The sequence below is a fragment of the Oncorhynchus mykiss genome, chromosome 9, assembly GCF_057628025.1.
Source record: "Oncorhynchus mykiss isolate SJ-2025 chromosome 9, ASM5762802v1, whole genome shotgun sequence".
NCBI classification, from domain to species: Eukaryota; Metazoa; Chordata; class Actinopteri; order Salmoniformes; family Salmonidae; genus Oncorhynchus; species Oncorhynchus mykiss.
In genome coordinates this window covers 5306269-5322405 of record NC_143030.1, presented here as the reverse complement: position 1 = coordinate 5322405, position 16137 = coordinate 5306269, and the positions used below count along the sequence as shown (strand labels likewise).

The 16137-nt window shown below is 44.6% G+C and overlaps 1 protein-coding gene across 2 annotated transcripts in view; it reads left to right on the top strand.

The window, feature by feature from the left end:
• The window catches only part of LOC149980722 (tetratricopeptide repeat protein 39B-like), a 48968-nt gene extending 34770 nt beyond the window's left edge, over positions 1-14198 (top strand). For both annotated transcript variants that reach the window (XM_090183326.1, XM_090183327.1), the window contains 8 exons: positions 2138-2197; positions 4018-4179; positions 4458-4549; positions 4715-4835; positions 5008-5119; positions 5646-5763; positions 7416-7532; positions 9833-14198. In XM_090183326.1, the coding sequence (XP_090039452.1) occupies positions 2138-2197; positions 4018-4179; positions 4458-4549; positions 4715-4835; positions 5008-5119; positions 5646-5763; positions 7416-7532; positions 9833-9929 (879 nt within the window). In that variant the 3' untranslated portion in view covers positions 9930-14198. The remainder of the gene's footprint in view (positions 1-2137; positions 2198-4017; positions 4180-4457; positions 4550-4714; positions 4836-5007; positions 5120-5645; positions 5764-7415; positions 7533-9832) is intronic.
• The last annotated feature ends 1939 nt before the right edge of the window (positions 14199-16137 follow it).

Genomic DNA, 16137 nt, shown 5'->3' with positions numbered 1-16137 from the left:
TATCATCCTGTATGGTAGAGTACTGATGGGAGTGTTTCTCTCCTAGGGTTCTATCATCCTGTATGGTAGAGTACTAATGGGAGTGTTCTTCTCCTAGGGTTCTATCATTCTGTATGGTAGAGTACTGATGGGAGTGTTTCTCTCCTAGGGTTCTATCATCCTGTATGGTAGATTACTAATGGGAGTGTTCTTCTCCTAGGGTTCTATCATTCTGTATGGTAGAGTACTGATGGGAGTGTTTCTCTCCTAGGGTTCTATCATCCTGTATGGTAGATTACTAATGGGAGTGTTCTTCTCCTAGGGTTCTATCATTCTGTATGGTAGAGTACTGATGGGAGTGTTTCTCTCCTAGGGTTCTATCATCCTGTATGGTAGATTACTAATGGGAGTGTTCTTCTCCTAGGGTTCTATCATTCTGTATGGTAGAGTACTGATGGGAGTGTTCTTCTCCTAGGGTTCTATCATTCTGTATGGTAGAGTACTGATGGGAGTGTTTCTCTCCTAGGGTTCTATCATCCTGTATGGTAGAGTACTGATGGGAGTGTTTCTCTCCTAGGGTTCTATCATCCTGTATGGTAGAGTACTAATGGGAGTGTTCTTCTCCTAGGGTTCTATCATCCTGTATGGTAGAGTACTGATGGGAGTGTTTCTCTCCTAGGGTTCTATCATCCTGTATGGTAGAGTACTAATGGGAGTGTTCTTCTCCTAGGGTTCTATCATTCTGTATGGTAGAGTACTGATGGGAGTGTTTCTCTCCTAGGGTTCTATCATCCTGTATGGTAGAGTACTGATGGGAGTGTTTCTCTCCTAGGGTTCTATCATCCTGTATGGTAGAGTACTAATGGGAGTGTTCTTCTCCTAGGGTTCTATCATCCTGTATGGTAGAGTACTGATGGGAGTGTTTCTCTCCTAGGGTTCTATCATCCTGTATGGTAGAGTACTAATGGGAGTGTTCTTCTCCTAGGGTTCTATCATTCTGTATGGTAGAGTACTGATGGGAGTGTTCCTCTCCTAGGGTTCTATCATCCTGTATGGTAGAGTACTAATGGGAGTGTTCTTCTCCTAGGGTTCTATCATTCTGTATGGTAGAGTACTGATGGGAGTGTTTCTCTCCTAGGGTTCTATCATTCTGTATGGTAGAGTACTGATGGGAGTGTTTCTCTCCCAGGGTTCTATCATTCTGTATGGTAGAGTACTGATGGGAGTGTTCCTCTCCTAGGGTTCTATCATCCTGTATGGTAGAGTACTGATGGGAGTGTTTCTCTCCCAGGGTTCTATCATTCTGTATGGTAGAGTACTGATGGGAGTGTTTCTCTCCTAGGGTTCTATCATCCTGTATGGTAGATTACTAATGGGAGTGTTCTTCTCCTAGGGTTCTATCATTCTGTATGGTAGAGTACTGATGGGAGTGTTTCTCTCCCAGGGTTCTATCATTCTGTATGGTAGAGTACTGATGGGAGTGTTTCTCTCCTAGGGTTCTATCATTCTGTATGGTAGAGTACTGATGGGAGTGTTTCTCTCCTAGGGTTCTATCATCCTGTATGGTAGAGTACTGATGGGAGTGTTCTTCTCCTAGGGTTCTATCATTCTGTATGGTAGAGTACTGATGGGAGTGTTTCTCTCCCAGGGTTCTATCATTCTGTATGGTAGAGTACTGATGGGAGTGTTTCTCTCCCAGGGTTCTATCATTCTGTATGGTAGAGTACTGATGGGAGTGTTCCTCTCCTAGGGTTCTATCATTCTGTATGGTAGAGTACTAATGGGAGTGTTCTTCTCCTAGGGTTCTATCATTCTGTATGGTAGAGTACTGATGGGAGTGTTTCTCTCCCAGGGTTCTATCATTCTGTATGGTAGAGTACTGATGGGAGTGTTCCTCTCCTAGGGTTCTATCATTCTGTATGGTAGAGTACTAATGGGAGTGTTCTTCTCCTAGGGTTCTATCATTCTGTATGGTAGAGTACTGATGAGAGTGTTCCTCTCCTAGGGTTCTATCATTCTGTATGGTAGAGTACTGATGGGAGTGTTTCTCTCCTAGGGTTCTATCATCCTGTATGGTAGATTACTAATGGGAGTGTTCTTCTCCTAGGGTTCTATCATTCTGTATGGTAGAGTACTGATGGGAGTGTTTCTCTCCTAGGGTTCTATCATCCTGTTTTATTCTGCTCGGATTGCTGTGCTCAGAGGAAACTTCGAGAAGGTGTGTGAAACATCAAATAAAACTTCAACAAATATTTGTTCATGTGCATTCCAATACAAATGTTATATACAGTACCTGTCAAAGGTGTGGACACACCTACTCATTCAAGGGTTCTAGAACACCTACTCATTCCAGGGTTCTAGAACACCTACTCATTCCAGGGTTCTAGAACACCTACTCATTCAAGGGTTTTTCTTTATTTTGACTATTCTCTACATTGTAGAAATAATAGTGAAGACATCAAAACTATTAAAAAAACATACATGGATTCATGTAGTAACCAAACAAGTGTTATATATATTTTAGATTCTTAAAAGTAGCCACCCTTTGCCTTGATGACAGCTTTGTACACTCTTGGCATTCTCTCAACCAGCTTCACCTGGAATGCTTTTCCAACAGTCTTGAAGGAGTTTCCACACATGCTGAGCACTTGTTGGCTGCTTTTCCTTCACTCTGCGGTCCAACTCATCCCAAACCATCTCAAATGGGTTGAGGTCAGGTGATTGTTGGAGGCCAGGTCATCTGATGCAGCACTAAATCACTCTCCTTCTTGGTCAAATAGCCCTTACACAGCCTGGAGGTGTGTTGGGTCATTGTCCTATTGAAAAACAAATGATAGTCCCACTAAGAGCAGATCAGATGGGATGGCGTATCACTGCAGAATGCTGTGGTAGCCATGCTGGTTAAGTGTGCCTTGAATTCTACATAAATCACTGAAAGGGTCACCAGCAAAGCACCCCCACACCACCTCCTCCATGCTTCACGGTGGGAACCACACATGCGGAGATCATCCGTTCACCTACTCTGTGTCTCACAAAGACATGGCGGTTGTTGGAACCAAAAATCTTAAATTTGGACTCTTCAGACCAAAGGACAGATTTCCACCGGTCTAATGTCCATTGCTCGTGTTTCTTGGCCCAATCAAGTCTCTTCTTCTTATTGGTGTCCTTTAGCAGTGGTTTCTTTGCAGCAATTCAACCATGAAGGCCTGATTCACGCAGTCTCCTCTGAACAGTTGATGTTGAGATGTGTCTGTGAAGCATTTAGTTGTGCTGCAACCTGAGGTGCAGGTAACTCTAATGAACTTATCCTCTGCAGCAGAGGTAACTCTGGGTCTTCCTTTGCTGTGGCGGTCCTCATGAGAGCCTGTTTCATCAGAGCGCTTGATGGTTTTTCCGACTGCACTTGAAGAAACTTTTAACATTTTTGAAGTTTTCCAGATTGACTGACCTTCATGTCTTAAAGTAATGATGGACTGTTGTTTCTCTTTGTTTATTTGAGCTGTTCTTGCCATAATATGGACTTGGTCTTTTACCAAACAGGGCTATATTCTGTATACCACCCCTACCTTGTCACAGCACAACTGATTGGCTCAAACTCATTAAGAAGGAAATAAATTCCACAAATGAAGTTAAGGCACACCTGTTAATTGAAATGCATTCCAGGTGACTACCTCATGAAGCTGGTTGAGAGAATGCCAAGAGTGTGCAAAGCTGTCATCAAGGCAAAGGGAGGCTATTTGAAGAATCTCAAATATAAAGTACACTTTGTTTTGTTTAACATTTCTACTACATGATTCCATGTGTGTTATTTTATAGTTTTGATGTCTTCACTATTATTCTACAATGTAAAATATAGTCAAAAATAAAGAAAAACCCTGGAATGAGTAGGTGTGTCCAAACTTTTGACCGATTCTGTACATAGTAACTTCTATCATCACTACAGGAAATAAGACATCTGTCTCTCTCTACCTCTCTCTTTCGCTCTCAAACTCTTTCAACCTCTCTCTCTCTCCCCCCCCCCCCCCCCCCCCCCCTCAGGCCCAGTTAAAGTTTGAGGAGTGTATCTTAGCCCAGTCTCAGTGGAGACAGATTCACCACCTGTGTTACTGGGAGTTGATGTGGAGTCACTCCTTCACTCAGGACTGGCTGCAGGCATACAGATACGCTGACCTGCTCTGTAAGGAGAGTCGCTGGTCCAAGGTAGGTCGACACCCCCTGACCCCTGACCCCTGTATGTCTCTGTAAGGAGAGTCGCTGGTCCAAGGTAGGTCGACACCCCTGACCCCTGTATGTCTCTGTAAGGAGAGTCGCTGGTCCAAGAGGGAGGGAGGGACACATACACACCCTGGAGAGGGACACACCCTGACCCCTAACCCCTGTGTGTATAGGCCATCTATGTCTACCAGAAGGCTGCTATCCTCTCTATGTTGCCTGAAGAGACACCCCCCCTGACCCCTAACCCCTGTGTGTCTCTATAGGCCATCTATGTCTACCAGAAGGCTGCTATCCTCTCTATGTTGCCTGAAGAGGAGATCAAGAAGACTGGAGAGAACGTGGTCGAGCTGTTCAGGTGAGCTTACAACTGTTCACAGACAGCATTCATAACAGCTCATTGTAGGTCATAAAACATTCATAGCAGCTCACTGGCCGGGCATACATTGCCAATCTTCATGGCTCTGGCTATGAATATGTTGTGTGTGTGTGTGTGTGTGTGTGTGTGTGTGTGTGTGTGTAGGCAGGTAGAGGGGCTGAAGCAGAGACTAGCAGGGAAGTCCATACCTACTGAGAAGTTTGCAGTGAGGAAATCACGAAGATACAACGCCAGAAACCCTGTTAAACTGGTGGTCCCAGCACTGGTAACACACACACACACACAGATATACAAACACACACACACACACACACACACACACACACAGATATACAAACACACACACACACACACACTTAATGACTTTTCTCCATTCTGATGCTTCTCCCCCCCCCCCCCCCCCCTCTCTCTCTGTGTGTGTGTGTGTGTGTGTGTAGGAGATGATGTATGTATGGAATGGTTTCACCATCGTAGGGAAGAGAGCAGACACCACAGAGAGTCTCCTCATCACCATAGAGAAGACAGAGGAGGAGCTACGCAACGACCCCAGTAAACACACACACACACACACACACACGGCCCCAGTAAACACACACACACACGACCCCAGTAAACACACACACACACGACCCCAGTAAACTCACACACACACACACACACACGACCCCAGTAAACACACACACACACATTCACAACTCATCTTTAAAACTTCATCAGGATCGATGGGCCCCCCCTGCGGGATGGTTGAGCTAATGTGATTAGCATGTGATTAGCATGAGGTTGTAAGTAACAAGAACAGTTCCCAGGACATAGACATGTCTTATTCGGGCAGAAAGCTTAACTTCTTGTTAATCAAACTGCACTGTCCAATTTACAGTAGCTGTTACAGTGATAAATGCCATGCTGTTGTTGAGGAGAGTTTACAGTCATTTACTTGAACATGTATATACTGACCAGTTAGGCACATTTGGGCACTGTTGATACAACATTTTGACCAGAAATACAATGGTTCATTGGATCAGTCTAAAACTTGACACATACACTGCTGCCATCTCTCCCCCCTCCCACCCCCCAGGTCCGTCAGAGTACCATCCTGATGACCAGTGTCTGGTTCAGATGTTAAAAGGCCTCTGTCTTAAACACCTGGGAAGACTACTGCAGGCCGAGCTATGCTTCACACAGGTTCTGTCCAGGTATGACACGCCCACACAGGTTCTGTCCAGGTATGACACGCCCACACAGGTTCTGTCCAGGTATGACACGCCCACACAGGTTCTGTCCAGGTATGACACGCCCACACAGGTTCTGTCCAGTTATGACACGCCCACACAGGTTCTGTCCAGGTATGACACGCCCACACAGGTTCTGTCCAGGTATGACACGCCCACACAGGTTCTGTCCAGGTATGACACGCCCACACAGGTTCTGTCCAGGTATGACACGCCCACACAGGTTCTGTCCAGGTGTTTTGGTACAGCGGGGGTTAATACAACCCTCACCAAGGCAGGCGTTATTGGCCTGTCCTACTTGCTTGCCCGTCCAAATAAAATATTGATCATTTATTTGACCGAGACACGCCCCGAAAGAAAACACGTAAATCTTTGATAAGAGCGAAACAGCACCTCTCTGTCTCAGTATGTGTAGACCATGTATCTGATGCCCCTCCTCCCCTCACCCCTCCTCTCTCCATACCCCTCCCATCCTCCCCTCACCCCTCCTCTCTCCCTATCTCTCCTCCTCTCTCCCCTCACCTCTCCTCTCTCCATACCCCTCCCGTCCTCCCCTCACCCCTCCTCTCTCCCTATCTCTCCTCCTCTCCTCCCCTCACCCCTCCTCTCTCCCTCTCTCCTCCTCTCTCCCCTCACCCCTCCTATCTCCATACCTCTCCTCCCCTCACCCCTCCTCTCCCCCCTCCTCTCTCCATACCCCTCCTCCCCTCCCGTCCTCCTCTCACCCCACCTCTCTCCATACCCGTCCTCATCGCTCTCCTCCCCTCCCCTCTTTCTCTCTCTCTCTCTCTTCTATCCACTCCCCCCTCCTCTCTCCTCCTCTATCCTCTCCTCCTCTCCCCTCCCCCCTCTTCTCTCCCCTCCCCCTCCTCTCTCCTCTCCCCCCTCCTCTCTCCTCTCCCCCCCCCCCCCTCCTCTCTCCTCTCCCCCCTCCTCTCTCCTCTCCCCCCTCCTCTCTCCTCTCCCCCCTCCTCTCCCCTCCCCTCTCCACTCCCCCCTCCTCTCTCCTCCTCTATCCTCTCCTCCTCTCCTCTCTCCTCTCCCCCCTCCTCTCTCCTCTCCTCCTCTCTCCTCTCCCCCTCCTCTCTCCTCTCCCCTCCCCCTTCTCTCTCCTCTCCACTCCCCCCTCCTCTCTCCTCTCCCCCCTCGTCTCTCCTCTCCACTCCCCCCTCCTCTCTCCTCCTCTATCCTCTCCCCTCCCCCTCCTCTCTCCACTCCCCCCTCCTCTCTCCTCCTCTATCCTCTCCTCCTCTCCCCTCCTCTCTCCTCTCCCCCTCTCCTCTCTCCTCCTCTATCCTCTCCTCCTCTCCCCTCCTCTCTCCTCTCCCCCTCTCCTCTCTCCTCCTCTATCCTCTCCTCCTCCCTCCTCTCTCCTCCTCTCCCCCCTCCCCTCCCCTCCCCCTCCTCTCTCCTCTCCTCTCTCCTCCTCTCTCCATTCCCCCCTCCTCTCTCCTCCTCTATCCTCTCCTCCTCTCCCCTCCTCTCTCCTCTCCCCCTCTCCTCTCTCCTCCTCTATCCTCTCCTCCTCCCTCCTCTCTCCTCCTCTCCCCCCTCCTCTCCCCTCCCCTCCTCTCTCCTCTCCCCCCTCCTCTCTCCTCCTCTCTCCATTTCCCTAGTGAGCGGAGAATCAGATTTGACCACTACCTGATTCCCTTCACCCTGTATGAGTTGGGTCTACTCTACAAACAACAGGGGGACTTCATCAAGGCCACACGATACATAGAGAACGCCAAGTAAGTCTGTCTGGCTCCCTATTCAGTACATAGAGAACCACAAGTCTGTCTGCATGGCTCCCTATTCAGTACATAGAGAACGCCAAGTCTGTCTGCATGGCTCCCTATTCAGTACATAGAGAACCACAAGTCTGTCTGCATGGCTCCCTATTCAGTACATAGAGAACCACAAGTCTGTCTGCATGGCTCCCTATTCAGTACACTACATAGAGAATAGGTTGTAGTACTTATTTAAAAAGGAGCAGGGTGTCGATTTGGGCCGCAGCCTGGATCACATGTAATATACCGTTTAGCAGACACTTCTATCCAGAGCCACGGTCTGTATACGTTTGACATATGGAAGTCACTACTTTATTTAACTAGTCAGTTAAGAACAAATTATTATTTACAGTGACGGCCTAGGAACAGTGGGGTTAACTGCCTTGTTCAGAGGGCAGAACGACAGATTTTTACCTTGTCAGGCTACCATACCGCCCCTACACTCTAACCACTAGGCTACCATACCGCCTCTACACTCTAACCACTAGGCTACCATACCGCCTCTACACTCTAACCACTAGGCTACCATACCGCCCCTACACTCTAACCACTAGGCTACCATACCGCCTCTACACTCTAACCACTAGGCTACCATACCGCCCCTACACTCTAACCACTAGGCTACCATACCGCCTCTACACTCTAACCACTAGGCTACCATACCGCCTCTACACTCTAACCACTAGGCTACCATACCGCCTCTACACTCTAACCACTAGGCTACCATACAGCCTCTACACTCTAACCACTAGGCTACCCTACCGCCCCTACACTCTAACCACTAGGCTACCCTGCCACCCCTACACTCTAACCACTAGGCTACCATACCGCCCATACACTATAACCACTAGGCTACCCTGCCGCCCCTACACTCTAACCACTAGGCTACGCTGCCGCCTCTACACTCTAACCACTAGGCTACCATACCGCCCATACACTATAACCACTAGGCTACCCTGCCGCCCCTACACTCTAACCGCTAGGCTACCCTGCCGCCTCTACACTCTAACCACTAGGCTACCATACCGCCCATACACTCTAACCACTAGGCTACCATACAGCCCCTACACTCTAACCACTAGGCTACGCTGCCGCCTCTACACTCTAACCACTAGGCTACCATACCGCCCATACACTATAACCACTAGGCTACGCTGCCGCCTCTACACTCTAACCACTAGGCTACCATACCGCCTCTACACTCTAACCACTAGGCTACCATACCGCCCATACACTCTAATCACTAGGCTACCCTGCCGCCCATACACTCTAACCACTAGGCTACCCTGCCGCCCCTACACTCTAACCACTAGGCTACCATACCGCCTCTACACTCTAACCACTAGGCTGCCATACCGCCCCTACACTCTAACCACTAGGCTACGCTGCCGCCTCTACACTCTAACCACTAGGCTACCATACCGCCCATACACTATAACCACTAGGCTACCATACAGCCTCTACACTCTAACCACTAGGCTACGCTGCCGCCTCTACACTCTAACCACTAGGCTACGCTGCCGCCTCTACACTCTAACCACTAGGCTACGCTGCCGCCTCTACACTCTAACCACTAGGCTACCCTGCCGCCTCTACACTCTAACCCCTAGGCTACCTGCCACCTCTACACTCTAACCACTAGGCTACCCTGCCACCTCTACACTCTAACCACTAGGCTACCCTACCACCTCTACACTCTAACCACTAGGCTACGCTGCCGCCCCTACACTCTAACCACTAGGCTACGCTGCCGCCTCTACACTCTAACCACTAGGCTACCATACCGTCCCTACACTCTAACCACTAGGCTACCATACCTCCTCTACACTCTAACCACTAGGCCACCCTGCCACCTCTACACTCTAACCACTAGGCTACCCTGCCACCTCTACACTCTAACCACTAGGCTACCCTACCACCTCTACACTCTAACCACTAGGCTACCCTGCCACCTCTACACTCTAACCACTAGGCTACCATACCGCCTCTACACTCTAACCACTAGGCTACCCTGCCGCCTCTACACTCTAACCACTAGGCTACCATACCGCCTCTACACTCTAACCACTAGGCTACCCTACCACCTCTACACTCTAACCACTAGGCTACGCTGCCGCCTCCACACTCTAACCACTAGGCTACCTTACCGCCTCTACCATCTGAGATACAGACGCCCACGTTCTTCTGTCAGTTACACTAATATTGTAATAAAATACTGTGTGTGTGTGTGTGTGTGTGTGTGTGTGTGTGTGTGTGACTAGGTTGAACTACAAGGACTACTCCATGGAGTCCAGGCTTCACTTCCGGATCCACGCAGCTCTCAACAGTCTCAAGGGATCGCCTGTCAGCACACCATAACTACAGCCCAACAACAATCAGACTACAACCGATTTTACACCAAAACTACAGCCCAACTACAATCAGACTACAACCGATTTTACACCAAAACTACAGCCCAACTACAATCAGACTACAATCGATTTTACACCAAAACTACAGCCCAACTACAATCAGACTACAACCGATTTTACACCAAAACTACAGCCCAACTACAATCAGACTACAACCGATTTTACACCAAAACTACAGCCCAACTACAATCAGACTACAATCAATTTTACACCAAAACTACAGCCCAACTACAATCAGACTACAACCGATTTTACACCAAAACTACAGCCCAACTACAATCAGACTACAACCGATTTTACACCAAAACTACAGCCCAACTACAATCAGACTACAACCGATTTTACACCAAAACTACAGCCCAACTACAATCAGACTACAATCAATTTTACACCAAAACTACAGCCCAACTACAATCAGACTACAACCGATTTTACACCAAAACTACAGCCCAACTACAATCAGACTACAACCGATTTTACACCAAAACTACAGCCCAACTACAATCAGACTACAACCGATTTTACACCAAAACTACAGCCCAACTACAATCAGACTACAACCGATTTTACACCAAAACTACAGTTTTAAAAATCCGACACGTTTCGGCTGCATGGCCTTCGTCGGGGAGTACAAATAAATAATACAATGTCCTCTTTAAAACAGTTTTTCCAATTGGCCCTGGTCACAATATCAAGTACTAATGAAAGTGTGTGTGTGTTCTGTATATAGTATGGACAACATACAATATTGTCTGGTAATAATGACTATGTATGCACGTGTATGAAGGATGTACACTCCCCTTACGTATTTATTTGGACAGTGAAGCTAAAACGTTGAATTCGCCGTAATACTCCAGCGTTTTGGATTTGAGATCCAAGAGGTTTTTATGAGGTGACAGAATGGCCCCCTTTTTATTTGAGGGTATTTTCATACATGTCTGTTTTTACCGTTCAGAAATTAAATGCGCTTCATGTATCTAGTATCCCTATTTGAAGGTTTGATAAGTAGGCTGTTTGGACAAATTCACTTATAGTTCATAACATTTTTTTTGTCAAAGGTTTAGTATTTTTGGTACCATATTCATAGCACACATTGACCACTAAGCTTGTGTGACTACAAACTTGTTGGATGCATTTGCCGTTTGTTTTGATTGTGTTTTGTATTATGATGTGCCCAATAGAAATTAATGGATGAATAATGATGAGTTTAAATATAGTACAACCCCCCCCCACCCCCCCCCAAAAAAAAATGCTAACCTCACCTGTTATTAGTAATGGTGAGAGATTAGCAAAAATGCTAACCTCCCTTGTTATTAGTAATGGTGAGAGATTAGCAAAAATGCTAACCTCCCCTGTTATTGATAATGGTGAGAGATTAGCAAAAATGCTAACCTCTCCTGTTATTGATAATGGTGAGAGATTAGCAAAAATGCTAACCTCCCCTGTTATTGATAATGGTGAGAGATTAGCAAAAATGCTAACCTCCCCTGTTATTGATAATGGTGAGAGATTAGCAAAAATGCTAACCTCCCTTGTTACTGGTAATGGTGACAGATTAGCATTCATTCATGATTATCTGTAATCATGGGAACATCCACATGAATGTAGAAGTGTTTAGAAACATATTCTATTATTATTTACTATAAAAGTGACTCTAAAATGACACAATACATTATTTACCATTCATTGCTGTTGGACATAAAATTAACTGAAATACAAGTAAACATTTGATCACAAATCCAAAAAGCTGGAGTATAAATCAAATCATATGTTATTGATCACATACACATGGTTAACAGATGTTATTGATCACATACACATGGTTAGCAGATGTTATTGATCACATACACATGGTTAGCAGATGTTAATGGTCACATGGTTAGCAGATGTTATTGATCACATACACATGGTTAGCAGATGTTAATGCGAGTGTAGCGAAATGCTTGTGCTTCTAGTTCCGACAATGCAGTAATAACCAACGAGTAATCTAACTAACAATTCCAAAACTACTACCTTATAGACACAAGTGTAAAGGAATGAAGAATATGTACATAAAGATATATGGATGAGTGACGGTACAGAACGGCATAGGCAAGATACAGTAGATGGTATCGAGGACAGTATATACATATGAGATGAGTAATGTGGGGTATGTAAACATTATATAAAGTGGCATTGTTTAAAGTGGCTAGTGATACATTTTCTCATTCAATTTTTACATTATTAAAGTGGCTGGAGTTGAGTCAGTATGTTGGCAGCAGCCACTCAATGTTAGTGGTGGCTGTTTAACAGTCTGATGGCCTTGAGATAGAAGCTGTTTTTCAGTCTCTCGGTCCCAGCTTTAATGCCCCTGTACTGACCTCGCCTTCTGGATGATAGCGGGGTGAACAGGCAGTGGCTCGGGTGGTTGATGTCCTTGATGATCTTTATGGCCTTCCTGTGACATCGGGTGGTGTAGGTGTCCTGGAGGGCAGGTAGTTTGCCCCCGGTGATGCGTTGTGTAGACCTCACCACCCTCTGGAGAGCCTTACGGTTGAGGGCGGTGCAGTTGCCGTACCAGGCGATGATACAGCCCAACAGGATGCTCTCGATTGTGCATCTAGAAGTTTGTAAGTGTTTTTGGTGATAAGCTGAATTTCTTCAGCCTCCTGAGGTTGAAGAAGCGATGCTGCGCCTTCTTCACGATGCTGTCTGTGTGGGTGGGCCAATTCAGTTTGTCTGTGATGTGTACGCCGAGGAACTTAACTTACTACCCTCTCCACTACTGTTCCATTGATGTGGATAGGGGGGTGTTCCCTCTGCTGTTTCCTGAAGTCCACGTTCATCTCCTTATTTTTGTTGACGTTGAGTGTGAGGTTATTTTCCTGACACCACACTCCGAGGGCCCTCACCTCCTCTCTGTAGGCCGTCTCGTCGTTGTTGGTAATCAAGCCTACCACTAGTGTCGTCCGCAAACTTGATTATTGAGTTGGAGGCGTGCGTGGCCACGCAGTCGTGGGTGAACAGGGAGTACAGGAGAGGGCTCAGAACGCACCCTTGTGGGGCTCCAGTGTTGAGGATCAGCGGGGTGGAGATGTTGTTACCGACCCTCAACACCTGGGGGCGGCCCGTCAGGAAGTCCAGTACCCAGTTGCACAGAGCGGGGTTGAGACCCAGGGCCTCGAGCTTGATGACGAGCCAAAATAAATGTTTACACTGAACAAAAATATAAACGCAACTTGCAACGATTTCAAAGAGTTACAGTTCATATAAGGAAATCAGTCAATTTATTTAAATTAATTAGACCCTAATCTATGGATTTCACGTGACTGGGAATACAGATATGAATCTGTTGGTCACAGATAGCGCAGCTTCCCTGAGGCGGTTTCAAACAGTTTGCGCATAAATTCTTCAGTTGTGAAAACCCACCGTTTCATCAGCTGTCCGGATGGCTGGTCTCAGATGATCCCACAGGCGAAGAAGCCGGATGTGGAGGTCCCTGGGTTGTCGTGGTTACACGTGGTCTGCGGTTGTGAGGCCGGTTGGACGTACTGACAAGTTCTCTAAAACGACGGCTTATGGTAGAGAAATTAACATTAAATTCTCTGGCAACAGCTCTGGTGGATATTCCTGCAGTCAGCATGCCAATTGCAGGCTCCCTCAACTTGAGACATCTGTGGCATTGTGTTGTGTCACAAAACATCACATTTTAGAGTGGCCTTTTATTGCCCCCAGCACAAGGTGCACCTGTGTAATGATCATGCTGTTTAATCTGCTTCTTGATTATGCCACACCTGTCAGGTGGATGGATTATCTTCACAAAGGAGAATCGCTTACTAACAGGGATGTAAACACATTTGTGCACAACATTGGAGAGGAAGAAAAAATAATTGTGCTCATGGAACAGTTCTGAGATTTTATTTCAGCTATTTCAGATATAAACAAATTTGTGCACAAAATATGAGAGAAATAAGCTTTTTGTACATATGGAAAATATATATTGTGATCTTTTATTTCAGCTCATGAAACATGGGACCAACACTTTACATGTTGTGTTTATATATTTTGGGGTCAGTGTAGGTTCACTGTCCAAATAGAGAGAGTTTCTAGAGGTCTGACATGGTGTATAGAACAGCACTTCAAGGAAAGCAGTGGAGATGTTTTGTCAGACTATATTTCTGTTAGTTAGTAGTTGTGTAATTTGAATATTAATAAATATATTCTCACCACAACCAAAGAGAGACTGGTATCATGTTCACTATATAATACACTACTATGAGTTTCCCTATATAGTACACTATATAACACACTATTATGGGTTTCACTATATAATACACTACTATGGGTTTCACTATATAGTACACTATATAATACACTACTATGGGTTTCACTATATAGTACACTACTATGGGTTTCACTATATAATACACTACTATGAGTTTCCCTATATAGTACACTATATAACACACTATTATGGGTTTCACTATATAATACACTACTATGGGTTTCACTATATAGTACACTATATAATACACTACTATGGGTTTCACTATATAATACACTACTATGAGTTTCACTATATAGTACACTATATAATACACTACTATGGGTTTCACTATATAATACACTACTATGGGTTTCACTATATAATACACTACTATGGGTTTCACTATATAGTACACTATATAATACACTACTATGGGTTTAACTATATAATACACTACTATGGGTTTCCCTATATAATACACTACTATGGGTTTCCCTATATAATACACTACTATGGGTTTCACTATATAATACACTACTATGAGTTTCACTATATAGTACACTATATAATACACTACTATGGGTTTCCCTATATAATACACTACTATGAGTTTCACTATATAGTACACTATATAATACACTACTATGGGTTTCCCTATATAATACACTACTATGGGTTTCCCTATATAATACACTACTATGAGTTTCACTATATAGTACACTATATAATACACTACTATGGGTTTCACTATATAATACACTACTATGGGTTTCACTATATAATACACTACTATGGGTTTCACTATATAGTACACTATATAATACACTACTATGGGTTTAACTATATAATACACTACTATGGGTTTCCCTATATAATACACTACTATGGGTTTCCCTATATAATACACTACTATGGGTTTCACTATATAATACACTACTATGAGTTTCACTATATAGTACACTATATAATACACTACTATGGGTTTCCCTATATAATACACTACTATGAGTTTCACTATATAGTACACTATATAATACACTACTATGGGTTTCCCTATATAATACACTACTATGGGTTTCCCTATATAATACACTACTATGAGTTTCACTATATAGTACACTATATAATACACTACTATGAGTTTCCCTATATAGTACACTACTATGGGTTTCCCTATATAATACACTACTATGAGTTTCACTATATAGTACACTATATAATACACTACTATGGGTTTCCCTATATAGTACACTATATAATACACTATTATGGGTTTCCCTATATAATACACTACTATGAGTTTCACTATATAATACACTACTATGGGTTTCCCTATATAATACACTACTATGAGTTTCACTATATAGTACACTATATAATACACTACTATGAGTTTCCCTATATAGTACACTATATAATACACTAATATGGGTTTCACTATATAGTACGCTATATAATACACTACTATGGGTTACACTATATAATACACTACTATGGGTTTCCCTATATAATACACTACTATGGGTTTCACTATATAGTACACTACTATGGGTTTCCCTATATAATACACTACTATGGGTTTCACTATATAATACACTACTATGAGTTTCACTATATAATACACTACTATGAGTTTCACTATATAGTACACTATATAATACACTAATATGGGTTTCACTATATAGTACGCTACTATGGGTTTTCCTATATAATACACTACTTTGGGTTTCCCTATATAATACACTAATATGGGATTCCCTATATAGTACACCATATAATACACTACTATGGGTTTCCCTATATAGTACACTATATAATACACTACAATGGGTTTCACTATATAGTACCCTATATAATACACTACTATGGGTTACACTATATAGTACACTATATAATACACTACTATGGG